The sequence below is a fragment of the Camelus dromedarius genome, chromosome 1 (assembly GCF_036321535.1).
Source record: "Camelus dromedarius isolate mCamDro1 chromosome 1, mCamDro1.pat, whole genome shotgun sequence".
Lineage (NCBI taxonomy): Eukaryota > Metazoa > Chordata > Mammalia > Artiodactyla > Camelidae > Camelus > Camelus dromedarius.
Genome location: NC_087436.1, coordinates 117200629 through 117228277, shown reverse-complemented (window position 1 = coordinate 117228277; position 27649 = coordinate 117200629). Strand labels below are relative to the sequence as shown.

The 27649-nt window shown below is 50.0% G+C and overlaps 1 protein-coding gene across 1 annotated transcript in view; it reads right to left on the bottom strand.

Moving 5' to 3' along the window:
• Positions 1-27649, bottom strand: part of SLC2A9 (solute carrier family 2 member 9) — a 170607-nt gene that overhangs the window by 85876 nt on the left and 57082 nt on the right. The window contains 1 exon segment of the mRNA XM_064489355.1: positions 14374-14506. Within this exon segment, the coding sequence (XP_064345425.1) occupies positions 14374-14506 (133 nt within the window).

Here is a 27649-nt window from a genome sequence, read left to right as displayed (position 1 = left end):
CAGCGAGCTGTTGAGCACCCAAGCGGCACGGGGAGAACAGCGCCGCCAAGCTCCTTCCCCTGGAACTACACTCAGCATTTCGGCATCAAGTCTCCACAGCTCTGAACGTGTCTGTGAGCTTCTGTGCCCTGTCTGGATTTACTTTTTGCATCTCATCCATTAGCAAGAAGTGTCCTAAACTAACTTTTCTTTGCTTTGCACCACTCGGCTTAGGAAAGGTTTCGTAGGAACACTCGACGTTCAGAGGGTGGAGAATACCTGTACGTACAGCTATCAGATTGTTATGTCGTACGCCTGAAACTAATGCAGTGTTGTATGTCTATGACGGCTCAATAAAGAAATGAACAGATTCAAAAATGTCTCCAGACACTGCCAATTGTCTCCTGGGGCAAAGTCATGACCCTGTTCCCAACCGCTGCCTCGAACTGTTGTAGGCGCCTGGCTCCTCCCAGGACGTGCGGCACCATCCAACGCCAGCTCACGAGCCCTCAGCACAGCACTGGCTCTTCATGAGCCCTGAGCACCATAAGCCCGCAACTATTACAGAAGGTACTCGCTACATCCTCCTGTCCCTTCCTTCTTTTTTACCTTCCTTTTATCTTAAACTGACAATGGGTGCAGAACACTCTCATCTGCTGTGGGTTGAACTGTGTCCTCATAAACATATATTCAAGCCCTAACCTCTACCTGTGAACGTGACTTTATTTGGAAATAGGGTCTTTGCAGATGTAATTATGATGTCAGTTAAGAGGAGTTCACACTGGAGGAAGGCAGGCCCTTAGTCGAATATGACTCTTGTCCTCATAAGGAGAGGAGACACAGAGACAGACCCACACAGGGAAGATGGTCATGTGACGATGGAGGCAGAGATTGGGGGGATGCAGCTGGAGGCAGAGGACCGCCAAGGACTGCCGGCAGCACCAGAGGCGGGAGAGAAGGCAGGTCCCGCCGACACCCTGACTTTGGACCTTTGGTCTCCAGAACTGTGAGAGAAACAATTTCTGCTGTCCTACAGCCATCCGACTGTGGTGCTTCGTTACAGCAAAAGCCACACTTCATCACCTCAGTTAGCATTTATCACCTTGCGCTACAGCAAAGCACCGAACCACCTGGAGACTTATTCTCGTGACCTGGAGGGGCCCCGGTACCAGCGGGCCAAGGGATTTTAGGGGGAGCACAGGGCGACAGCTCTTTGCAGTCACGTGTCAAAAATAGCCCTGAACTCAGCACCGCGCAGGCCTCAGCACTCCTAAAAACAGGCTCCATCCAAGCATTTGTTTTCACCTGCTATTGGTGTTTAAGTGGAGGAGGAAGTCACGGGGTTTTTAATTTAGGTTTGGCTTCTTTGTATAACCGACAGCAGTGCGATCCTCAGTAGGATATGTGAGAGTCGGGCAGCAAAAGATATTGGGACTCATGTTTGTGGTTTCATGACATTTCATGATGGGCCAACCCCAGAGCCTTCACCTGGCCCGTGTGAGGGGCGTGGGGCTCCACCGTGCACAGGGGCTGACAGCGAGCCCTTAAACTCTCTTTGCTTTTGGCGTAGAGTGAGCTAGTGCCGTTCCTTGTGCAGTTTACTGGGTGGCGGAATTGGGGATGGTGCTGCTAGGGTTTAATGGAATCAACTCTAACAAATGTACACGCAGCTAATAAAGAATGCGGCAAGATACCACAGATTAAAGACAAAACGAAAAGCCCCGGTACAAGGACGGAACAGCAAACTGCCGCCTGTTCGCCAGGAACACGCCTGTCGTCAGCTCCAGGCTGGGACGGGAGGCGGCCTCGCAGAGGTTTTAAAAGTTAAGACATAAGCAATCTATCTCTTCAAGGTAAGGTGACCTATTAACAAGAGTGAGACAGTAGCAAGCTTTTGACAGAAATTGTTCCATGAAGAAAAGATGTTTGGAAATGTTTTTGTCACCACGTGAATTGGACACCAAAGTAATGTACACAGGTCACCGATTCAAACTCTCATGTCTGCACATAAAAAAAATTGCAAACGGTGCTAAAATAATTCCTATTTAAAAATATTCCAAAAGAAGAGTTTCAGTGGGTTTTGCTAAATTTTGTTTGTTGAAATGTAAGAAAGGCAACAGGCAACACCTTCTGATTAGTTTGCAAGAACAAGTGACTGATGACGGGAAGATGGAACTTTGCTAGCTGCTCATCCTCCTTCCCTGGGTGGTTCATCCCTGGTGGTGGGGTTGCACGATGAGTTCAGCCCGCCTTGCCGCCTTCTCCCATTTGGATCCACATCATTTGGTGAGGCTCCCTTTCAGCTGTCATCACCATCGAGGCCAATATTGAAATAATACTGTTAATGACTTGCTGAGGGTTCCTCTCGGCCGGCCACCATTCTACAGGCTGCATGTGCCTGTGCTTACTTAACTCTCATGTCACCATCCTCTGAAGTGACACTGTTAGTGCCCCTCTTGCAGATGAAAAGCAGGAAGAAACTTGCCCACAGTCAGGAGACCTGGGGTTCCCGAGAGCAGAGCCTGAGACAAGGATCGGGTGCGGGAGGCTGACACAAATGATGACTGCAGACAGCAGGTGGGAGCAGGTGGGGAGCGTGGGGCAGGGAAGGAGGAGGCCGTTCAAGGCTGGTCTTGAGGAGGGAGGCTTCTGTGGACAAAGGGGGTCAATTCCACTGGACTTCTGAGCAGCCCATGGGAACATCTCCCAAAACTGTCCCACAGGGGTGGCTGCCCAGGGGATTAACTCCCTCAGGTCCACACAGCACTGCAGACAGGCTGAGCGGCATTCCAGCCATGGAAGAGGCCTGAGTGTGCTGGAGGTGGGGGACTGTCACCTTACACCTGCACTCCCGCGGGACTAAAGCCAGGGTGGGCCTTGGGAGGACGTGACCCAAGGATGCCACTCACTACTGTCACCAGCTGGTGTTGGAGTAGCTGGGATTAGAACCAAGCAGGGGCTCCTAAAACTTGTTGAATATTAATTGGCCATAAGTGTGTGGGTTTGTTTCTGGGCTCTCTATTCTGTTCTGTTGATCTATGTGCCTGTTTTTATGCCACTACCATGCCGTTTTGATTACTGCAGCTCTGTAGTATTGTCTGAAGTCTGGGAGGGTTATTCCTCCAGCTTCGTTCTTTGGCAATTCTGGGTCTTTTGTGATTCCATACAAATTTTAGGACTGTTTGTTCTAGTTCTGTGAAAAATGTCCTAGGTAATTTGATAGGGATCGCATTAAATCTGTAGATTGCTTTGGGTAGCGTGGCCAAACCCAGGCATTAAACAGAAGATGGACGAACCCTGGGAGTGTTGCAGGTCCTGTGGAGACTGGGAGAAGAGGAGGCACAGCACCTACGGGGCAGGGAGAGGAGAGCAGGGGCCAGGCACATGCTGCTGTAACTGGCTGTCCGTGGAGAGAGAGGAAAGGGCTTTAAAAACTTGTAGTCTGTGAGCCCATTTCAAAAAGACACCTGCTGTGGAAGATGACTTTCCCAGAGGAATCCGTTCTCTTGAATTTCCAAGCCATTTAAATAGTTTATCCGATCTACCCCGGGTCCTCCCCTCCTGGCTCAGACTCCCACCCTCGCCCTGCAGCTCACACCTCATTCATATTCCTGGCCATGTTCTAATCACTAACTCCAAAGGACTTGAAAAAGGAGTGAGAATTTGCAGGAAAGAAACCCCTCTGGGCAGCATGTTCAACTCTCGGGCTGGGAAGGGGAGTCATTCTGTAACCAGGTCTTGTTCCAGTTTAAGACTCGCCTTTATTCAAGGGGACTCAGGCCAGCAAGCAAGGGCGAGGAGGCTAACATTTATTGTGTGCCTAGTGTGTGCCAGACCCCGGGCTGGGCGTCTTACGGACTTTGCTGTGATTCCTAGTGTTGTTTCGTCCACTGAGCCCCAGGGAAATTAGGACGATTCCAGGTAGAAAGGGAGGGAGTCAATGTTCCAACCTGGTTCTATCTGATCTTTCTTTCCACGCACCTCAAAGGATGATGAAAAGAAATTGCGGGGCTGAGAAGCTAACGGAACCAAATTCAGTTCATTTCCATTAACCTGCAGCTTCTGAGAGCCTGCTATACGCCAGGAGCTGGGAAGGCCTACTGCATTAAGGGAAAAAATAAGGCATGGATTCTGTTTGAAGGAGTTCTCTCAGGTTGGAGCCAGAACACAGCTCACAGCCACTCCAGGTGGACGGTGATGGATGCGGAACCTGCAGGAGCCTCACAAAACCCCTGCAAGCTCGGTGGTCTCACTGCCGTTTAACAGATGCGGAAACCAAGGTTCAGCAGGATGAAGGGGTGTGCCCAAGTCACAGGAGAGCTGGCACTTCCACTCCTGCGCTGCCTCTGTCCCCAGGTATGACACAAGCCGGGCTCAGAGGATGCCGCTGATGGGAGGTGGTCACAGACAGCAGGCCTCCTTGTATCGTACAAGCTTGTTCATCTTGCATAATTGAAACTTTATATCCACTGGTGGCAACTTTCCATTTCCCCCTTCCCCCACCTCAGTCCCTAGCAGTCACTGTTCCGCAGTTTGATTCTATGAATTTGACTATTCCAGATACCTCATGCAGTACTTGCCTTCTGTGACTGGTTTATTTCACTTTGTGTAATGTCCTTCAGGTCCATCCATGCTGTCTCATGCTGCAAGATTTGCCTTTTTTTTGGTCAGGCTGAGTAATATTCCACTGTATGTATACACCATGTTTTCTTGATCCATTCATTCAATGATGAACATTTCGGTTGTTTCCACATCTTGGCTGTTGTAAATAACGCTGCAATGCTCATAGGAAGAGGAATGCTAATATCGCTTAGAGATCGGGGTTTCAATTTTTGGATAAAATCCCAGAATTGGGCTTGCTGGGTTGTGTGGTGGTTCTATTTTTCATTTTCTGAGGAGTCTCCAAACTGTCTTCTCTAGCAAACATACCATTTTGCATACCAACCGTGTGCATGGTGTAAGTTTTCCAATTTCTCCACATCCTTGCCAACACTGTCTTTTGTGTTTTGGTAACAGCCATTTGACAGGTATAAGACGACATCTCATTGTGGTTTTGATTTGTATTTCCCCGATGATTTGTGTGTCTTCTTTGGAGAAATGTCTATGAATTCAATGTCTTAGCCTGTTTTAAAAATTAGGTTATTAGTTTCCTTTGTTTTTTGCTGTGGAGATGTACAAGTTTCCTATATATTTTTCAGATTAGCCCCTTATCAGGTAGATGGTTTGCTAATCTTTCCTCTCATTCTATAGGCTGCTTTTGCACTCTCTTGATAATTTCCTTCGCTGTGCAGAAGCTTTTTACTTTGATATAGTTCCGCTTGTCTATTTTTGCATTTGTTTTCTGTGCTTTTGGTGTCAAATTCAAAAAAGCCATTACCAAGACCAATGTGATGAGATTCTCCCCGTTTTCTTCTGGGAGTTTGATATTTGCAGGCCTTACATTTAAGTGTTTCATTAGTTTTGTGCTGACTTTTGTGTATGGTGTACATTAAGGGTCCAACTTCATTCTTCTGCATACAGATACCCAGTTTTCTCAACACTACTTGTTGAAGCTACTATAGCCCACAGCTAACATTCATACTCAATGGTGAAAAACCAAAGTTTTTCCTCCAAGGTTAGAAATAAGGCAAGAATACTATTCTTGCCACTTCTATTCAGAAGCCCTAGCCAGAGCAATTAAGTGAAAAAAAGAAGTAAAATTATCCAAGTCAGAAAGGAAGTAGCAAAATTGTCCTTCTTCACAGACAACATGATCTTGTGTATAGGAAGTCCTAAAGACTTCACCAAAAACTGTTAGAACTAAAAAATGGATTCAGTAAAGTTGCAGGATACAAAATCAACATACACATATCAGCTGTGTTTCAGTATGCTAACAATGAATTATTTAAAAAGGAAATTAGGAAAATAATCCCATTTGCAAACATCAAAAAGAATAAAATACTTAGGAATAAACGAAGAAGGTGAAAGTCTTTTGCACTGAAAAAACATTTATGAAAGACACAAATAAATGGAAAGATATCCCATGTTCATGGATTAGAAGAGTTAATATTGTTAAAATGTCCATACAACCCAAAGTGATCTACAGATTCAATGAAATCTCTATCAAATTCTCTGCCTGCCTGGTCTTCCCTTCCACTCTGAGTGACTGCAAGGAGGCCAGAAATGGGATGACTCTACTTTGACCTGGGAAATCTTTACCCTGAGGGAGACCCTTTGGATACAGAGGTAGAAACTTACAAAACAAAGACATCAGAAGGTCCCAAGTAATTATCTGAAACATCTCACTGGAAAAACAGCTGATCTGCATTATATGCTCCCTCACTCCTGTCTCCTAGCTTCTTTGTGCCCTCAGGGCAAGTCAGTCTCTCTCTGATTGCCATGAAAACCCCCAAGCAGGAAGCACAGAGCTTTGAGAAGCAGTGTGCTCCAGTGAGACCAGAGCACCAACTCTGGTGTAAGATGCCTGTACTCTGGTTTTGTTCACTCTTTCAACAGCTATTTAGTGAGCACCTATTACATGCCAGGTCCTGCTCTGGGTGCTGGAGTTTCTGCAATGAACAAAACAGGAAAATTCCCTGTCCTCAGGGAACTTCCATTTGAGTGGAGGAAAGATATGAAACAAATTAACATAGAACTGTGTAAGTCTTGGTGCTTGAAAAGTGCTAAGAAGAAAGCTGGTGAGCACCAGTGAAGAGGTGCTGTTTGAACTACTGTGATTGGGAAGATGTTTTTGAGAAGACACCACAGCAGCAGAGACCTCAGTGATGTGAGGGAGGTGGGGGCTGGGCAAACGTCTGGGGGAGGAGGCTTTCAGGTGGAGGAGCAGGTGCAAAGGCCCCAGGGTGGGCCTCACCCAAGCAGTTGAAGGGCCTAAGAGAAAGTGACTGAGGTCCCCCAGGAAGAGGGAGCTCGGCCAGCAGACGGCCTGCAAACTCGAGCTGCAGCATCGGCTCTTCCCTGGGTCTCCAGCTGCCCTGCAGATTGTAGACTTGCCAGCCCCCACGTTACAGGAGCCAATTCCTGAAACTACATCTCTCCCTCAATCTCTCTCTCTCCCTCTACACCCCCCCCCCCACACATTGATTCTCTTTCTCTGGAGAGCCCTGACTCATACAGGGGCCGTCGTGACCCAGCCGGGGCCTCAGGGAAGGCATCCGTCCTCCTTGCTCCTTCACCGAGCGCCCTGTTCTACAGGCGCATGGCCTCTCTGAGTGTGGCAGCCAGGGGGACGTGCCCACAGACCCCCACACACAGGGCTGGACCTGACCAAGGGCCGCAGCCACTGTGCTCTGCCACCCATCAGCCTGGGTGTCCAGGCCGGGCTTTGGGGGCTGTTCCCAGCAAGTGACAGCATGGCCAGGAAATGAGGCAGGCTTGTTCCCGGGACGCGCAGCTCCTCTGGGGCTGACGCTGGCTGGAGGGTGCGTTAGGGCCTTGCTGAACCTTCCTCATACTGCATGGCACCTAAAGCCCCTCTACCCAACTCCCGTCCCTCGCTTCTCCACTGGAGGTTGGCCTGGCCCCGCGGCCTGTGGTCTCTCCATCTCCCCTGGTCCCTCTGCATTCACTCACAGGCCCTCACTTACCCCAATAAATCCCTGCCCACTAGTCCCCCTGGTGTCCACTTCTTAGAGGACCCAACTGCACAGCCCAGACACCGAAGTCCAACCCCAGCAGAGATGCACTGAGGAGGAGTCAGCTGGGCAAGAAGGAAGCACACGCATTTCCAACAAGGCAGCATCTCCTGGGCCCCTCGACAGCCCTTTGAGACAGGTCCAGTATTACTGGGTGACATGGAAGGTCTTCCCAAGGCTCAGGATCTTTCTGCATGACCCTGGGTCTTGGCTGGGCCTGGGGTGCTTGGGGCCTCTATGGGCAGTTATTTCCTTCCCCTCCTTGGCAATGACCTGCTTGATAAACGATGAGTGTCTGGATTGACTGATGATTGTCATGACCACAGCCGACTTTGTACAGCATTTTTGCACATTGCAGTCTTCTCACATCCATAATCTTCTCTGATCCTTCCAGTCCCTGGAGCTAGGCATCTGTGTTACTCCCATTTTACAGGTGAGAAAACTGAGCCTCATCTGAGACGCTGAGCAACTCACCAGGGCTCCCAGGGCTCCCAGCGCTGCAGTGTTGGGAAGCGGAGGCTAGAACCCACCCACCCCGAGCCCACACGCAGGGGGCTTCCAGAGAGCCCGGGCGCCTCAACATCGTAGCAGTGACGCCCCCAGAATAGAGAAGGAAAGAAAGTGTGTACACTTAACGGCTGACACCAGAATGTCTCTCAAGGAAAGAACTGTCTTGGCTGAGAAAAATATTTTGATAAGTGTCTGGAGTAAGAGGTTTGCCAGTCAGCTGGTTCCAGCTTCAGGAGGGAGGGAAGCTGCTCCACATACTAGAAGGAGAAGAAAGTGGAGCTCAGGGGCCCTGAGGAGGCAGAGCGGAGGCCTGGAGATGAGGGGGGAAGGCAGAGGCTGGGGAGAGGCCGGAAGCCGGGCACCTTGGGTAGCGCCGGGCTTTTAAGGGGTGGCTCTGAGCTGTGTTTTCCTGCCCGCTGTGGACTCTTGCATGTTCTGCAGGAAGAGCCCTGTTTCCCTGGGCTCTGCAGCCTGTCCCACCAGCAGGCTCTCTAGCCAGGGAACAAGGAGCCCTGGGAGACAGCTATTCCTGGGGGCAAAGTGGGGAGATGCTCAGAGCTCACTCATCATGGCTACATCGTAAGAGGGAAAGCAGGGCCAGGTCTCCCGAGAGCAGGTGGCCGTGGAGGCAGAGGTAAGACTTCGGAGGGACAGAGTGCCGTGTCCCTCTGCCAGGTTCAGGAGATGGTACGGTCTTTCTAGTTGACCAGTGTGAGCACAGGGCACGAAACTGTCCCTTCCTCTCTCCAGCCATCCCCAGGTGGACACGGTTGGCCAGGAGCCTCCAGGCAAGAGCAGGGCCTGAGAGGGGATGACCGCCCCAGGGCTTCCTTCCAGGGTACCTGGCTTGGCTTTTGTGGATGCATTTAGCAGGGAGGAGGCTTCAGGAGCACCGAGTCACCTCCGGCATCCTCCCCTATCCAGAGCCCACACAGCACAAAGCACAGCTCTCGCACAAGTCTCCACCCAGGCCTGCCTCCTTCCCCTCCTGCCCTGTTTATTTCTATTATTTCCACACTTCTGTGATCACATGGATTTATTTAATGTTCTATTTTCTCCCCACTGAGCATTACTACTAAGCATGCCTTCAAAAAGCTACCATCATCTTTTAATTGTTTGTTACATAAGTGAAGCAAGTTGGCTTGGGGGTAGAATTTTTGGTTTTGAATACCGAAATGCAAGTAATTACTTAACTGTTCTTTGATGCAACAGACGCATATCTGGAGTTCAACCCTGGCTCAAATATAGAAAAATCACAATATTGCAGTGGACATTTTCTGAGCCTTAAACCTAGCAACCAATGGGGCAATGATCTCTTGCTAATATATTTGTCTGTATGTACGTAATGTGTCATAATTATAACCACACACTCAAGGCAGCGCCCTGCCCTGTAATGAACTCAGGACTGGAGTGTGGTTGGCTGACTTTAAACCTTATTTCTGTCTCCACTAGCCTCTCTGATTTTCTGTCTGAGGGCTCTGAGGTTCTGGAGATTTATGATATCGGAGATTATGAAAGCAAAGCACCTGTTGTGGAGAAGGCATTTGACACGTTATAGCAATAAAATGGTGTATTGGCAAGAGAAAGCTTTGAAGGCTTTCATGCACAGAGGCATTTCACTCCATTATTTATTATAAATAAAAATTAGAAGCAATCGGAATGTCCAACAATTTTGAGACTTCAAGTAAATAAAACAAACTATATTTAAAATGAAGGTGAAGTCCGAGTTCAACCATGACTCATTTTCCTTCCTTGACATGAGGCATGAGCTTCCTGTGCTGCTCTAATAAATCACCACGAACAAATCACCAGAGGGGCTAAAACAGTGCAGACTCACTTGGCAGTTCTGGAGGTCGGAGGTCCAAAGTGGGCCTCGCTGGGCTGACATCCAGATGTCGGCAGGGCTCTGCCCCTCCTGGAGGCTCTAAAGGGACATCCATTCCCTGGCCTTTTCCAGCTTCTAGACGCTGCCTGCGTTTCCTCGGCTCCTGGCCCCTTCCGCCGTCTTCAGAAGTTTCCCTTTTGCTTATGCTGTTTGAGTCTCTGTCTCTTACAACCCAAAGGGCCCTGACAGATGTGGCTTCTCTGCCCCTGATGTGTGAGGCGTTGCCTTATCACATTCCCTGTGCTAATACTTCACTTCCACTCAATTAAACAAACCACCGCTTCTCACAGTGGAGATTTGGGCTCTTTCCCCTTTTAGAGATGCTGGGGGCTTCTCCACTGGCAGGAGGGCACAAATAGATCAGACCCAGGGCTGGGACTTCATCCCTGGCCACTCTGAAGTGGGGGTGGGGAGGGGTGGGAGAGCGGGAAGGGGCGTGTGGTGTGGACTGACTGCGCTGACGGCCCTCATTGCGGCCTCCCCTGCGTCTTTGCCCTTCGCTCTGTAACTGCGTAGCCCCTCCCGCTCCGATCTGGGGCTTGACCCTGTGACTTACTCTAGCCTGCAGTATTTTAGCTGTTTTGAAACTTGAAGAACTGCTTTTCAGTTCCCCTCTCTGGGACCTCTGTGCTCACCAGGAGAACATGCCCGAGCTAGCCTGCTGGGGGATGAGGCACATGGAGCAGAGCTGACCACCCTGGATCAGCCGGCTGACCCCCAGGCATGTGAGAGAGCTTCTGCTGAGACCAGAAGAGCTGCAAGGGCGAGCCCTATCCAGGTTAAGAGAACTTACAGCTGACCCCTAGACTTGGGAACAATAAATGTCCCTGTCTTAAGCCAGTGAGTTCTGAGATAGTTTGTTATGCAGCATTATTATAGCAACAGCTAGCTGCTACAGGGCATGTCCACCAAATTACCAACAGACTAGGCAAGGTGTTTCTCCCACCATGCCAAACCAAGTGCTAGAGAATAAAGTGTTTTATTTATGCTCAAAGGTTCCAGAGCGAGACTGTCAGAGTTCAAATCCCAGTGCTGCCATTTGCTAACTTTGTGTCCTTGGTCAAATTATCCCATCGTCATTTTTGGGGGTCTGAAAATGGAAATAATAATGCGATCTACTTTCCATGGTTGTTGTGAAGGACTAACAATCTCATACACGTGAAGTTCTTAGGATGAAATAAATAGTTCTCAATGCAGATGAGCTATTGATGAGGAGTGTGTCCATCTGCCTTAACCAGATGCCCCCCTCAGCTCCTGGAGGGCTGGAAGGCCAGTGTTTGCTCCCCTCTCCCCATCACTGGGCAGACCACCCAGCACAGTAAATAGCCATTGTTTGCCGGATGCCTGGAGTGACATGAGCACTTTCATTAGGACAGACGCAGATTCCAATATTCTATTCCAATCTAAGGCCAACATTGTTCTTTTTATAAAGTGCACATGCAATATTTATCATTTTTTTCCCACAACTGGCCTTCTCTCTCACTCACTGCTGTGCTGTGAAATAAATCTTTTAAATCTTCTTTGCTGTCTGGTATTTGCATGCTCTGCCCATTCCAACTGTACTTAATTGGAACGTTTCCCAAGAGTTCCTCCCGAGTGGAGCCAGATGGGTGGACGGGCATCTCGCACGCCAGGAGAGATGGAGCTGGAGGAAAAGCTGTCTTCCAACAGCCCGTAAGCCAGGTGCTTTTGGGAATCAGATCCTCTCAGCTCTTTCTCAGCCGCTTTGTTTTAACTCCAGAACCTCCACCTTCTGATAATCAACCTGAAGCCTGAGTTTTGGATGGTTTGCCTCCCCATGGGCCCCAGGGGAAACCCCCCTCAAACATTACCCACTGGTGTCCCTCTACGTGTGAGGGTGGTGGGAGGAAAATCACCCTCAGGTTCCAGTCCTTCTTTCGTCACTTGTGGCTGTGAGATGGGGAAGGGGTCATTAACCAGGGTCCCCTGCGGGCTTCTGAGAGAGCAGGTTCACATTCCACCCCACCACCAAGCTCCACACGTGTTGTGTATGTGGGCCCTCTACTGAAGAAAGCTCTGCCATCTCCATCAATTTGTAAAGGCCTGTAGAAACCAAAAACCACATAACCACAGCCCTGGGGAAGGCACTTCACCCCTCTAAGCCTCCGTTTCTTCATCCAGAAAATAAAGGCAACGATACTGTTCTCTGACTTCACATTCTAGACATGCTGTAAACGAGAAAATAGATCCCAACCACGAACTGCCAGACAAACACAGGCGGCTACTAACATTTCATCATGACTTTGGTTAATTCAGAAAATACCGAGGTTGTTTGGATTTTAAAAGATGTTGCACAAATTATATTAAGGACTTCATATAATTCTCAGTTTTTTTCTTGGATGTTGACATTAGTGAAATTTAGATTAGAGGACAGGATATGGATAACAGGGAAATGGACAGAGTCTTCAGTAATAATGACAGCAGATAGTACTATGAACCGCATATATATATAATCATCTAATTTAATCCTTACAACAAGCCCATGGGGGACGTTTATATCATTTCCTTTTTATAGACGAGGGTTCTGAGAATCAGAGAGGTGAAAAGAATTGGCCAAGGACAGACTGCAGAGCAGGGATGTGAAGGAAGCACTACTATTCTGAGTCCTCATGCTTAACCACGGTGCTGCTGACCGTATCTTGTTTTATAAAACTAAAAGGATGGGAATTCTGTTGTTCATTCTACATTTCTATCTCCAGGCAAAATGACTTTGCCTTTTCTGGGCTCTATAGAAATGCCTCTGATTCTTAGAGCTGTGCTTTGAACTGGCCCAGCACCTCCCCATTCAGGGAATTTAAGGAAAACTACACAAGGCGACTGCCAAGCCCCACGTGGGCCTCCTGTTCCCCTCCTGTAAAACGGGTACTTTTCTGCTTCCCTGCAGGGCTGATGGGAACATTCGGGTGGGTGTTGGTACAGCGGCCCTGTGCTGGTGTGATGTGAGTGCTTATTCTGTGCCTGTGTATCCCCTTTCCTTGTTGTTAATGTTAAGATGGGAGAGCTGGTTAGTGAGGAAGACAAGAGTGGAAAGAGGGCCCAAAAAGACCTAAACCGCTAAGAAGTCTGGGTTTGCAGCATCTCTGTGGTTGGGACCACCCGAGAGGGGGCGATGGACAGACATGAAGTGAGTGGACCTGGATCTTCTCCTGCTCTGTCCTAGCTTTTCCAGACTCCCTGTCACTAACTGTCACTTGCCATCTGGTTCTACAGGAATGAAGTCACTAGCCACTGTTGCCTCTGACCTTTAACACACCCTGAGAGGAGCTTAGGGCAGAGGTCAGGAATGAGGCCCTCTGCTCCGGGAAAACTGGCAGAGCAGTGCTTCAGGTAGCTAGAGACTTCCAGGAGGAGATTTTATGAGCCCAATGTCTTGCATCATATCTAGAAAAGCACTAGAAGCATTAATGGAGACATCTGCTCCCTGTGACTAGCAGCAAATGAGACAGGAGGGAAGGGGGCAGGCACAACTGTTAAAAGAATGACATGGCCATTGAGGATGGGACAAATACTGGTTAGAACCAGGTAGGCCCAAGATTTAACTTTCCATAGACCTGGAGCCTTATTATACACTCACTGCAATACATTAGCTGCTAAGTAGCCCTCCCACAGTTCCGAGGCTGACCATAAAACGCCAAGAAGTAGGAGGTGGCCCAGTTCCTGGAGATCCCCACCCCTTCTCCAAAATAGTTGGAATAGTCCTCCCACTCTTTAGCATATGAAATTACCTGGTCCATAAAAACTAACCACCACCACACCGGGGGCTACTCTCCCCTTCTGAGATGGACTGCATTCTGCCACGGAACATGTACCTCTCTAAATAAACTCCCTTTGACTCTATTCTGGCTCACTCTTTGCTGCACAAAGCCAAGGACCCTCACTTGGCAGCCTGTCCCAGGGACTCACTCACCTGAGTTCTCCCTACTTCTGCAACACAACCTTCTTGTGACCAGCAGTAACCTTCTGCCAAAGTGTGTGCTTGACTGCACGTATCCCCCTTCACCAAAATCACATATATATTGACCACCTCACCCTCCTCTTTGGAGCAGTTCCTCAGCGTTATCTGAGAGGTTGTCTCCCGGGCGATAGTGCTAATTTGGCCCTAAATAAAACTTAACTCACAGCTCTCACGTTGTGCTTTTTTTTTTTTTTTTCAGTTGATGCTGATCTTTGTCCCCTCCCAGGGCCACCCACAGCAGGCTGCTGGGAAGATGATATGGATCAGGGTGTCCTAGGGAACCCAGCACAGCACCTGCAGAGAGGGGTGGCCCTGGTCCCAGCACACCTTGCAGTGCTGACCCCCATGAAGAGGCTGGGGCCGCATGGGCCAGGCTAAGGGCCCCCTACCTTTCTCAGCTCCCACCCAGTCATGCTTCTCAAAGAGCAGGTAGTGTGGGCTCTTGGGGAGAAAGGGCAGGCTCACCAGCTGGACCAAGGCAGGGATGGCAATCACTCCAAACAGGTATGGCCAGGTGCTCTCCTGAGGAAGAAGAGGAGGCTAGTGAATTATGAGGACTTTGGTCATTATCTGGGGGCTGGGCCTCTGGGCCAAGCAGCTTCTGCTCTTTGCACAAGGTCCCTTTGCCCAGTGCGAGTCCCACGAACAAAGCTGCGAGAGGGAATGGACACTGGTTTAGCACCAGGCCCCCGTGTTTGGCATTTCCACGCACAGGGCTGGTGAACCCTCAGAGCCACCTGTGAGGAGGTTACCTGCGGGGTGACTCTGAGAAGGAGGAGTTCAGGGAAGCCAAGGGCTGGCCTACTCCAAGGTCCTTGGGCTATTTCCCCTCTACTACTTCCTCTTTGTGTGGTCTTGGAAACCATTTTCACGGCCCCTCGGAATCCCTTTGTCCTCACCTGAGGGACGAGGACAGCCACAGACACCTCTCAGGCAATTGTGAGAGAGGGATCAGATAATGCTTTGACTGTGGGGCCTGGCACACAGTAGGTGCACAGAGGAAATTGAGACAGGAAGGAAGGGGGCAGGGCATAACCATTAAGAGAATGGCACAGCCATTGAGAGAAACAGGATGTGACAAAAACTGGTTAGAACCAACCAGGCCTAAGATGGCAGAAGATTTGACTTCCAATGGACCTTGACCTCATTATACACTGGTTGTGTTGTATTAGCTGCTAAATTACACGCCTTCTGGCACCAAGAGAGCCATAAGGCTGACCATAAAAGGCCAAAAAGGTGGGCAGTGACCCAATTTCTGGAAATCTAGTTGGAATAATCCTCCCACTTGTTAGCCTGTGAAATTACCCAGCCCATAAAAACTAAACACCCCCACCCCCTGGGGCCACTGTCACATTTGAGATGAGCCACACTGTCTATGGAGTGTGTATCTCTCTAAAAAAACTTGCTTTCGCTTTACTGTGGTTTGCTCTTGAATTCTTTCTGTACAAAGCCAAGGACACTCACTTGGTGGGGTGCATCTCAGGGATTTGCTGGAGACCTAGGACACAACCATCCTCTCATGCACCCCATTTTCTTGCAATAAAACTACTGCTGTATTGGTGCCAATGCCCAAATGCCTCCGGGGCCCACAGCACCCGGCCCACCTTGCTCCTGTCTGTGAACATCCCGGAGGAAGTGAGGGTGATGAAGGGCGGGACGCAGCTCATCCTGGGGGGTGGGGGAACCTTTACTTTTCCCACCTGCTGTGGCTGTGAAATGCAAGGAGGGTCTATCACAGGCACCATTCCAGAAGCATTTTGAGCCACTTCAAGCAGCACCATTTGCCTATAGTGCAGCCTAAATGCACAGAGCTCGAATTATTATGCTGATTAAGCCAGCATTCGTCCCGATTTTTTTTTTAGCCCAGGTTTACAAATAAACTCTCATTGTGCTTCAGAAAGGAGAGAGGGCAACAGGGGGCAGGTCTCATGGGGAGGAAGATGAGAAACAAAGTTCTCAATGCCCAATTCTTGAATGTCTTATTTCCTAAGAAGCTACACGGAGACAGCCAAGGAGAAAAGAAGACCCATCCAGACCTGGAAAGGCTTTGCACGGGCGAAGGTTCAGCTGGGCTCAGGACAGGAGCCTGCGGGCATGCGCCCTTTGTGATGTGGAGACCACAGGGCCCTCAGCCCTCCTTTGTCTCTCACAGCTGCAGGGTTTCCCTGTGGTGTCTCCCTACTGACTCCCTGTGACAGAGGTCCCAGGGCAGTGCTGGGATCACAGGAGGGTGGCGCAGCAGGGACCCCTGAAGTGCAGAGCTGGCCAAGGGGCGGTGGCCAGTGCTTGGTCAGTACCATCCATTCTGCTCCCCTTTCTGTACATAATAACAATGTATATTTGCAAATTCCTCTGATCTCACCGGTCAGCACGACTCCCTGGCCTATGAGGGACCTGTCAGGCGGATGCCAGCTTTCAGTTTGGTGGGGAGCTCCCTGTATGAGGCCAGGAGAGGAGACCAAAGGCAGATGAGTGGCTACCAGCGAAACCAAGCAGGACCCTGGGGCCTTCCTGGTAATAGAACCCTCCATGTGCCCCACTTCTTGTTTGTAGGAAAAGCATTGGCCTCTCTGAGTTTCAAAGATCAAGCTCAAGAAGTTGATAATTAAAGAAATGGGGAATGCAGAAATAAAATGTAATCATGCAAGAAAAGTAATCGTAACTTGAACAATAAGCAAGCCAATCATAAAACAGAGTCACAGGACTCATGGCTCCTCCTGAGGGATACAGAGAGCAATCTGATGCACATTCTTGAGTTGTTTCTACAGAAACCAGGACCCCACCAGATGGAAACTGCTGACCATCAGCAGGTAGCCCCCGACTGATGAATGTAGACTTCCAGGCTGGTTGGAGCCAGAAGACTGATGATTTAGATTCCTAAAATGTCACTCTATTGCCTCACCACCTACCAATCAGAGAATTGTGCACAAGATGATCAGGTACCCTGTGAACCCCTCCCTTACCCTATCTTTAAAAACCCTTCAAAAGCCATCGAGGAGTTTGAGTCAAGTCTTTTGAGCATAAGCTGCCCCTTCTCCTTGCTTGTGGCCTGCAATAAATGCTGTACTTTCCTTCACCACAATTCAGCATCCATAGATTGGCTTTGCTGTGCATTGGGCAAGTGAACCTGAGGGACTGGAGAGGGCAGAGAGGGGAGTGACTGCTGATGGGTGTGGGGTTACCTTTTGGGGTGTGAAATAAAATTCATATTTTATGGCAAGACAAGAAGAATTTATACATAAAAAATTTTCTCTGCCCTTTGGCCTCCACTGTCCCCTCTTCTGTGTGTTGGATATCTGCATTACGCATCCACCAGACTCCCTCACGGGCAGAAATGTCTGCTCAGCTGTAAAGAGTGACATTTTTCTAGCATCAACAAGACAACTTCTTAAAAGATAACATTCCTTCTTGATCTTGTAAGGGACCATGAACATGCTTAGATCTTGATTGTGTAAACTGTCAATAATAGGTCATTTAATGTACAGCCTTCTGTCTCAAAAAACTCATATAACTGCGTCGACTCCTAATGGGTGAAACACTTCTCAGAGCTTTCTTAGATGCTCTTCCTAAGTTATAATCCTCAAATTTGGCTCAAATAAAAATTTCCATTTCTTTCTTAGATTGACTGATTAATTTTTCATTCATGAGAATGATGAAAATATTCTGGAATTAGAAAGGAGTGATGGTTATGCAACTTTGTGATTATACTGAAAACTACTTTTAAATGATGAATTTTATGGTATGTGAATTAAAAAGATTTTTTAAAAAGATCATGGAATTGAAAAATGACACACACGTAAGTGGAGTTTTCACTACAGCTCTTTGGTGTGTGTGTGTTGTTTGTTTTATCTTACAGCTTGGCTGCTATCTCAGTAAGAGCAAAGACAGAAAGCTGGGGGAAAAGGTAAGGCAACCAACCCGACTAAGCTTCTACTATGTACCAGGCCTGGTGGGAGCTCATTGCATAATAGTCTTTCAGCCTCCTGGCAGCTGGTGCTGTTTGCTGTGAGGGATGTGGAGACAAAGGAAATGTCTGTGCTGACGCCTCCCAGCCAGTAGCCACACAGGGGGAATCAAGCCCCAGCGTTTCCCACAGCATCAAAATAGAGAGGTACCTCCGATGGGTGGCTCCCTTGGAGCTACCGTTGGTAGGAGGAGGGGGGAAGCTGGAAGGGCACTTCTGGAATGGGAACAGTGTGTACGGACGTGCAGAGATGTGATCCACCTGGGCTCATTGGGAACAACAGCTGTAGAGGAAATGTAGGGCTGGGGATGCTGGAGACATGGGATCCGGGGTGGAACCTGGGTCATGGGTGGCTTTGCTGCTATTCCATGGCACTTGTACCTGGCTCTGAGGACCTCCGAGAGCCTTTGAACTGAGTTGGACACCCTGTATTTCCTTGAATCTTCAAGTCAGCATTCCTGGAACCATGCAGTCCGTGAGTACAGTGAGTGGATTCCAGGTATTACTGAGAAGACCAGTCGGTGGTACAGACTGTGATACACGGTGTCTTAAATGCAAGGACACGTGGAATCTTCCCTAAGAGCGGCCACTTCAATGGCCGTGGTCTGGTTTCCATCTTGGATAAAAGCAGATGCTACTGATCCCCGGAGTTGGGTGCTGGCGGTGCCTGGACCGGGGAAGAAAGGTGGCGGGAATGTCGAGAGCGGAGCTTGGGCAACAGTTCGCTCCCGGGGGACTGAGCTTAGCCAACAGTGGAGTACATGAACTTGGCTTTCTCCAGCGAGTGTTCAGAGATTTCCTGGAAATGTTCAGCAGCTATAGGGAGAAGTGTTGTATTTAGAAGTAATTACTACCCATCTTCTGCCAAGAAAGGTGTGAGTGGATATGTGGGTAGGTGATTTTAAATAGAATATTTCAGCCTATATGATACCATGTGACCCATTCAAATAATAAAAATAGCCACGATGCCCTGCTTATACGGAAGGCTGCATGAAGTGCTTTCCCTAAGTGTGATGATGAATGAACAGGTCCCCTCTGCCAATGACAGAGGCGATGACGTAATAACCGTCATAAACACTTACAAGCAGTGGCCTGCAGCCTGGGCAGCTCCTGAGCAGGCTGTCTGGATTTGAATTCTGCCTCTCTCCCACTCTTTGTGACCTAACTGCCCAGGCCTCAGTTTTCTCAGCTGTAAACTGGGGATAATGTTAATGCCTGCTCATAGGTTGTCGGGAAGGCTAAAGGAGTTAATAGAGGTATATAATGCCCGGCATAGGACCCCACACGCTAAACATTCAACGGGAAAGAGCGGTTTTACTATCAAGCATGGTGAGAAGTTCACCACATAGATTATCTCCTTGAATTTTCACAGCAGTCCACAGAGATAGAGCCCAGTATTATCATGGCTGTTTTACAGAAACATTCACTGCAGCACAGAGAAACAGCTCATTGAGGCCACAGTCCTGTCACAGAGGCCCGACTGAATGCCATGTCTCGGATCCCAGAACCTGAGTTCTGATCCATGAAGCCTGACACTGTGGTGTCTCAGTGACCAGGGAGGGGCCACAAGGCCACCAGACCCAGGGGACCCAGGGGACCTCCTCCATCGGCCTCAGGCCAGAGAATCCTCAGTGGCCCTCAACAGTGCTCCTGGGTACCTGGTCCCAGCATGAGCCGAGGTCTTGGCATTTCACAGCGCAGTCTAGACTTCTTGCCGCCTGCAGGCAGAGGTCACCCTGGCACGTAGTAGTAGTTCAGTAAACACCTACTAGAGAAACGATGGCATGTGGGAAGGGGCTTCTTATACATCACCACTGTCACAAAGACCCCTGCCATTTGCACTTCCTTCTCAGGAGCTGTTCAAACAAGAAGGCATGCTTTTAAAAACACGTGTGACCTGCCTCACACAGAACCATGAGCTGCCACGGAAAGTCAGTCTTAGATGAGTGGTGCTGGGTGGAGTCTGATGTGTTCAGTAGAGCACGAGGTCTGCGTCCCCACGTTTGCTTATTTCACTCTGGAGGAAAGGAAAGTGGATAGTCTTGTCGGCTGAGATGCTTTTCAACTCCTGCACAGGTAGGGTGAGTGGGTCTTGCAATAACTCGATTATCTTGCTCTTTAACCACAAGACTTCCTTTTTAAAAACAGACTTCTCAGTCCTTATTTCCCCCAAGTTATAGATGACCTCAGGCCTTTCCATAAATAAAACCCTCCTGGACTGCGATGAGACAGCAAAAACTGTTAAATAGAGCTGGAATCACTGATCTTACCCCAAGTCAGGTTCTAATTTAAGGACATCACAAGGTGCCCCCGCTACTGGCGCCCCTCCAACCCCTCCACCGGCAGGACAGGGTCCAGGGGCCTCTGAGGCCCATGCTGCTGGAGATGAGACTCAGGAAGGGCGGGGAGAACACTCTCCCAAGGCTCTTAGGTGGAGGAGATGGGGCAGTTTTCTTTATATGTCTTCATACTGAGTATCTAACTAATTATAACGAAGGCTAGCATGTATCCAGCTCTCCATGGGCCAAGCTCCCTGCCCCATACTTTACAAAGGGAACTGTAGCAAGGCTGAAAGACAGACAGTTCATGATGCCATCAAAAGACAACCTTGGCTTTTGTCTCCTACAGTCCTTCAAATTTTAATCAGTGGGGGTGACTTTCCCCACCCTGCCCCGTCTCAGTCCTAGGCTCACAGTTTTAAAATCATAATCAAATTGGCCTGAATGAATGACCCGCTTTCTCTCCCCCAGTCCAAGTCTGCTTCAGGCTGGGGTCTGCAGTGAAAAGAACTGCGGGGAGATGATTGCTTCTTGTTTTTCTTCCTTCCCTTCCACCGGCTTCTAACCAGTGTCTGACCGTCCAGGATGAGAGTGGTGAGGAACTAGGTCAGGTCTCTGGGGCCGGCAGATGCTTTGGCTGGAATTCTTTCCCTGTGAGCACTTTAGAGGGAGTTCCGGACAGGTCCACCCCTGGGGTGACCTCCCCTCCCCCTGAAGCTTCCCTGACCTGGGAGTTTGCAGCTCTTTTTCTCTGTCCTCAGAAGAGTCATCTCCTCTGCAGCCCCGAGGAATCCAAGGTCAAGGCTCCTGTGTATCATTGTGAGTCAAGGACAAAATCCAGCCCACTCTGACCTCCCTCGGGGCTAATGTATTAACTAGGATTTTTGCTTCCTGTGTCTTATGATGATTTGCTGTCTTGAGGACTTACTGATCCTGGAGAGACTGTCCCTCCCAGGCCAGCAAATTCCTAGCAAACAACTTGCCTGGGAGCATACCTTTAACACACAAACCAACCAACCCAGAGCCCACACCAGCCACTTCCTCTGTCTAACCTCACACACCAAGCCAATATTCCCCTGCCTAAATCACCCAGGCACCGGACCACTAGAGACAGCTCCTGTAGCCCTGGGACCACCTGAAATTATTCCAACTACACCATTCTGAGCTTGCTCAAGCTTGCCTCCCCGCCTCACCCATTCCTTCCCACAGAAGCCACGATAAAGGCTCTGGACCATACTCTGCCCCCTCTCCTCCCACCTCCTGATGGACCCTAGTGCCTCCTCGTGTGGTCCTGCATGGGGTGGCATGCCCCCTCCCCTTGGGAACCGTGAATAATAAACTCTTCTTTCAAAGGCAGTGTCTGTGCCTGTCACCTTGCCATGCCTGATTAAAGCCACATCCCAGGTGCATTTTACAGCAGCTGGGTCACCTTCTCCTCCAGGCATGGGGCCACATAGGTTCTTGCTGCAGGTGACAATTTCTTTCTGGAATCACCTGCCCCTTGTCTTTCAGGACACATCTCTCCTGGTTCTCCTCCAGTTTCTTTGAGAACCTCCCCAGGGATCTGAGCCCTACTTTCTGTTCATCTCCATCTCTTCCCCCAAGGCAGTGGTTCTTAAACTTGGCTGCACATTGGAATCACTTGGGGGGTTTTGAAAATGACGGATGCCCATGGTCTCCCACACTTGCAGATTTGGGGTTAATTGGCCTGCGGGTGTGGGAGCTGGGTTGTTCAAGCTGTGCAGGTGGCTCCAGGTGGCAACCAGTTGAGCACCTAGGGCCTCCCCTCCACCTGCAGCAGACAGTGGTGCACGGCCCGGAACTGAGGGGCTCATCGTCCAACTGCCGGGAGTGTTGTTGGCTATGGGACTGCAGCTGGGTCCTCGTCCTCCCCCCGAGACATGGCCTTGAAGGATGCTTCCTCCACCAAGGCTACTCACCCCTCCTTTGGAGCAAGCTGCACCCAATGGCTGGCTGATATGGGTGCACAAAGGCCTCCCCTCCCCTCCTGTACCTGAAAATGGTACGACTCTGACAGGCTCTCCCAGGTCCAGAGCTCCCTGTGGGCTGGGACCTCCACTGTGACTGAGGGCTGCCCACCCTCTCCTGCTGAGTCCCACTTCTTTACTCCCTGGCAGGTGCTGATCTGAGATCACTCCCCAGTCAACTTCCTGCTCACAAATCTCCATCTCAGGGTCTCTTCCCTAGGAACCCAACCTAAGACACATTTATGGGCCATGACTTTAAATCTCCACGTCCAGTTCACACCTCTCATTGGGGCTCCTAACTCCCACTTCCAGTTGCCTAGTAGGCAGCTCCACTGATAACCCTTGGGTTCCACAATCTCCACACAGTGTCCCTCACCTCCCAGCTCGCCCATGCCTGTCCCTTGATCACAGCTGGGGACATCACCACCTATCCAGATACCTAATGCAGAAACTCAATGTCACCTCCATGTCCCTGTTTAACTCACAGCCTTCCCACTACCGTCTGATTTGCTGCCTCCCCTGCTGGAGTCCTGTTGGCTCTGTTTCTGAATCCACCTTGTGAGTCTCCTTCTCTTCCTCCTTGCTAGCACTTGCCTTACGGGAGGTTCTCACAGCGTTCTGCCTGGATTCTCAGAACAGCATCTTAATTGTCCCGAGATGCTCCTGCATTCCTTTGTATTCCCCTCACAGCCTCAGGGTGATCCTTCTAGAAGGTGAATTTGATGTTCTGAGTTACTTACTTCTCTGCCTAAACCAGTCAGCGGCTCCCCACTGCCCTCAGGATACAAAGCCCTGTCTTATGAGAACCCTTCCGGGATTCCAGCCTTGCTGCTGGCTAGACACCAACCCTCTGCTCCTCTGCTCTGGTCCTGCCCACCCGAGGTCCCTCTCTGAATCCAGCAAGCTGATTTCATCATGCTGTGCCTTTGCAGCACCTCAAGCAGGTGCTGCTTCCCCCCCAGGAGTGCCCGCCCTTATCTACACATAGATGAACCCTCCCAGTTTTAGCACTGCCCCCATGCATGGCATCTTTTCCTGGCACAGAATTCCATTAAAGCACTTGGAAACTGTGTAGCATGTATTCTTTATGAGTTTGTCTCTCCGACTAGACTGAGTTTCTCGGGGCCACCCCTGGCCATGTTCTTTTATGTTTCTGCCCCCTGCCTGGCATGACAGGTGTTTCACAAATGCCTCTTGACTGAGTTTGTGTTGGGTCACATGAAGGGCACAGGTAACTGATGCTGCTGCTGGAGACAGAGACCCCTGAAATAGCACACAGCCCTGCTTTTAAAGGACTACGTGTGGCTTAGTGCTGAGACTTCCCTGTGGTACCCCATTAAAGGGTTAAAGTAGCATAAATCATATTCCCCGATAAGGCGTTATTACAGTTTTCAGTCTACAGAAGGGAAAACTGAGACCCAGAAAGGTCCGGTGGCTCAGGCAAGCTCACGTGGGACGCGGGGCACAGCTGACCCGGAGCCTGGCTCTTCCAATGCAAGCACGGGGCTCTTTTTGTGACATTATTCCCGATACCGTGCGGTTCTCAGAGCAAAGCAACACCTGCCGCCTGCCCCCTGGCGGCTGGCGGCTGAATAGCGAATTTGTATGCAGATTATATTGGGCTGGACCAGTCCTGCTCCTCCATAGAAAGTTCTGTACGGAGCTCACCAGAGATCACTCGAGCTCAGCTCCAATGGCTCGTCTTTGCACCAAACCGTCGTGAGGACTCCACCCAGGCGAGATGTAGGCGCGCGCGGCGGCCGTTCAGGGAGGGAGAAACAGTCGCCTTCCCCAGGGTGCTTTGTGAAGGAAAGGGATGAATGCTCCTCGCTGGTTCCTTGTCACAAGCTGGGTCTCCCAAGGGAAACAGCGCTGGTCAACGAATGTCCATGGAACTCTTGGCCTCGGCGTCCTCACAAGCACCTCCGGAGAGGGGCCCGGCAGGCCACAGCTCACAGAGCCCCGGGGTGGGGAGCGTGTGTCCGCACCACCTTACGCCGGCTCGGCCTGTCACTGTCTCCACCGCAGATCATGCAGGAGTCATCATCACCTACCCTACAGGGTGAGTCCAGATGCTGAGATGCTCAGGTCATGGCCCCACGTGTGTTGTTCCACAAGTGCTGCTTCTGGTACAAACTCATGGTCTGGTTGTTATTTCATTAACAACAGAGACCTCAAGAGCATGGCTGTATGATTCCCCTCACGCTTTCCTGTCTTACGAATAATCCTGAAATTACCCTTCAAAGGCATAACACTAACCTCTCAGAAAGTTGTCGCAAGTTCTAGACGTAAGTGAAGTCACCTGCCCAAAGGGTCCCCTTTCAAGAAACTCCAGCTTCTCCCCCCTTTCCTACAACTTGTCTCTGCTTTTCAAAGGGTTCGGATGTCCTCTGTCTCAAGCGATCTTGTGGGAAAGTAGAGTCAGAAGCTATTAGTCCCGTTTCACAGACAAGGAAACCGAGGCTGGCGAGGTGGGGAGACAGGTTGAAAGTCCTGCCGCAACATAATTTCTATGAAATCAACTTTGTACCTCCCTCATTTTAGGGAGAGAAATCCACGCAGTTTTTTAAGGTTGTTGACCTGCAGGGTCCCTCCTCTGGCCAACCTACAGGGATGGGCTGGCGCTGAGCACGTGTGAATCTGTCTTACAGAGAAACTCCATTTCACCTTCACAACACTCCAGTCTTCATTCCCATTTGACAATTGAGAAAACTGAGGCACCAAGAAGCAGAGTAACGCATTCAGAGTCATGAATCTGCTGAATGGCAAGAGCAGCACCGCCAGCCGGCAGCAGGGCACCCGGCTCTGTGCTCTCCGCCGCTGTGCGGTCCAGCTTCCCTGACTAGGCCTTTACAGAGATCGCCCTTCTCTCTCCCGAGGGGGTTAGGTAACCAGCATTCTCTCCTAGATGATGCTCCCTGGACTTGAAGCCCATCTTTAATCCCTTTACCAGCCTTCTGTGTTCCAGCTGAACCATGCCGGTTCCCAGGGCTCATTGCTCAGACCATGGCTTCGCCTGCCACCTCCTTCAGCAAATCCTCACTGTGGGTCATCTGTGATCAGACCAGTGGCCTCCAATGGAGTCCATGAAAGGAAGGGAAAAAAAAGAAAGGAGGGAAGGCAGGCAGGCAGGCAAGGAAATGTGGTTTGTTCTAAGGCTCACACAAGCACAAGGATGCCCATATGAACTGGACTTTCCTATTGATGACCTCAATTTTGGGGATATGGGAGTCTTGATTTCCAGAGACTAGGGACCGGTCTGGTTACCAAGGAGTTCTGAACCCTGGATCACAACCTTGGGCCTTTCACAGCCTCATTCAGCTTTGGAGTTGGACCCAAGTTCAAATTCTGATCCTTCGACTTACTTAGCTCAGGGCCTTGAGCAAATTGCTTATTCTCTGGAATCACATGAGAAGAGTAATTAACATTTATTTTGCAGGGCTGCCGTGAGGCTAACAGAGGTGATATCCTAGTATGGGCCTGGTACACGACTGGGAGCAAAGAGACGTTGCTTCTTTTTTCCCTTTGCTGTGGCGCTGAGCCAACGTGAGTGGCCCGTCTTCACTGAAGACTGAGTGGGTCTGTGCCCCCAGACCTGTGACTTTGTGTCTGGGTTGAGGGTATGAAACTCACCTCTCAAGACCCGAGTGGGAAGTCGAGGAGCTGAAGACCAGCAAACCTCTCTCAGGAGCCCCCATCTAATGTCATCAGCCACTGCCCTTCCTCCTTGGATGCCCTCTCCCCCTTGGGGTCTCTGTCAGCTACCCGGTGCCCCTCCCCTGCACATGGACACCCCTGGTAGATCTTTGCTGAACCCACTGACGAACGAGCACGGTACCCGTCCCTCTCGGGTGCTGCCTGGTCGTCTATACGACGCTAGGCTGCACCCAGGTGCACGCTCCCATCCCCTCCGCCTCTGAGTGCCCTGCATTCCCTGCACACGCAGGCTATGGGGCTGGATTTTCAAAGCGATGCTAACATCTCATTTCAGTCACATTGTCATTCATTCAGTCTGTGGACATTTCCTCAAGGACAGGGCAGGTGTGAGGACAGCAGCAGCAGGACCAGAGCAGCGGGTGTGAGTGCTGGAGGAGGGACCATCGGCATGGAGCTCTGGGCTGCGTTTAGCTTTTCCTGACAAATCTCCATCCTCAGCATTCTCGCCTCTGATGTGCCCCCTTTCAGACAGCTGTGGAGGGTGGGGCGTGTCCCAGCCACCAGGCACCTGCCGTGCTCTCACGGGAAGAGTCATCATCAGTATCATCGTTTTTCATGAAGAAAGGGCTTTTTCAGAACCTCACCTTTTCTTTATCTTTGAAACACCTCAGATGTCAGGAGGCGACTAAAGCCAAAGAGAGGGCAGAGATTTCAAACAGAGGACCATTTTCTGGCGCTGCTTCTTGTCCCCAGCCCCTCAGCACGTGGGCGTCCCTCCTTCCGGGCTGTGTGTGGTTTGGGTGAGCAGGTGCATGAGTGAGCGTGGGGTGGGGGAGCCGAGAGAAAACTCTGGCTGAGCAGGTGAAGACCCCCCCGGTGGCACCCTCATGGTCTGTGTCCAGGAGTCTGAGAAGGAGAGTCCACGTTTTGTCATGGAAAGAAATCACCAGAATAAATCTCACACTCTTCAGCTTGGCGCTCAAGATGCTCCATGTGGCCACCTGTGCAGCCTCAGCTCCTTCCCATCTGCAGTGGTTCCAGGCTCTCGGAGAACTCCTCTCTGACACCTCTGAGCCTTTGCATGTGTTGTTCCCTCTGCCTGGAAGACCTCTGACTTCCTGTGGCTTGCCTGGAAAACTATTAGCTCTTCCTTTAAAACCAGCTCAGATGTCCCCTCCCTGTGGGTCCTGCCCTGACACCCCTCGTCCATGCTCCACCGCACGTGTCTCTATTACTGCCCTTTAACATGGCATTGGGCACGTGTTCTCTTTGTGTCTGCTACACATGCTGGGGTCCAGCCGGGCCAGGAAGAGGGAGGTCACTCCTGGCCAGTGATTTATTTCAGTATTTTGCAGATTTGTTGCCAAGTGTTTAACGTTGGAGTATTTGGGGAAAAAAATCAACTGTAGGTACATAGAAAATTAAGCAAGTGAAAAGTAACAACAAAGGAATTATTAACTCCAGGAGAAACAAACAGTTGTACGAGAAAGGAAAGTAATCAGGGTACATAATCATAATAATACAACTGCCAGACAGTGAATTATAAGAAATTGTGCTGTAACTGTATGGGTAAGGTAGAGAAAGAGGAGGGGAGGGACAGTGGTGTAAGGGTGCTTAGACCTCAACTATTACAACAGGACATCAATGAGAATGTCCAAAGGGAGTGAATCTACAAGTAGTGTTACAGCGGATACTTTATACGTAGCTATATGGAGATAGTTTGGTTATAAGGAACAGGCTCAAATTATTTTAAAATATGGGGGAATTATCAAATAAC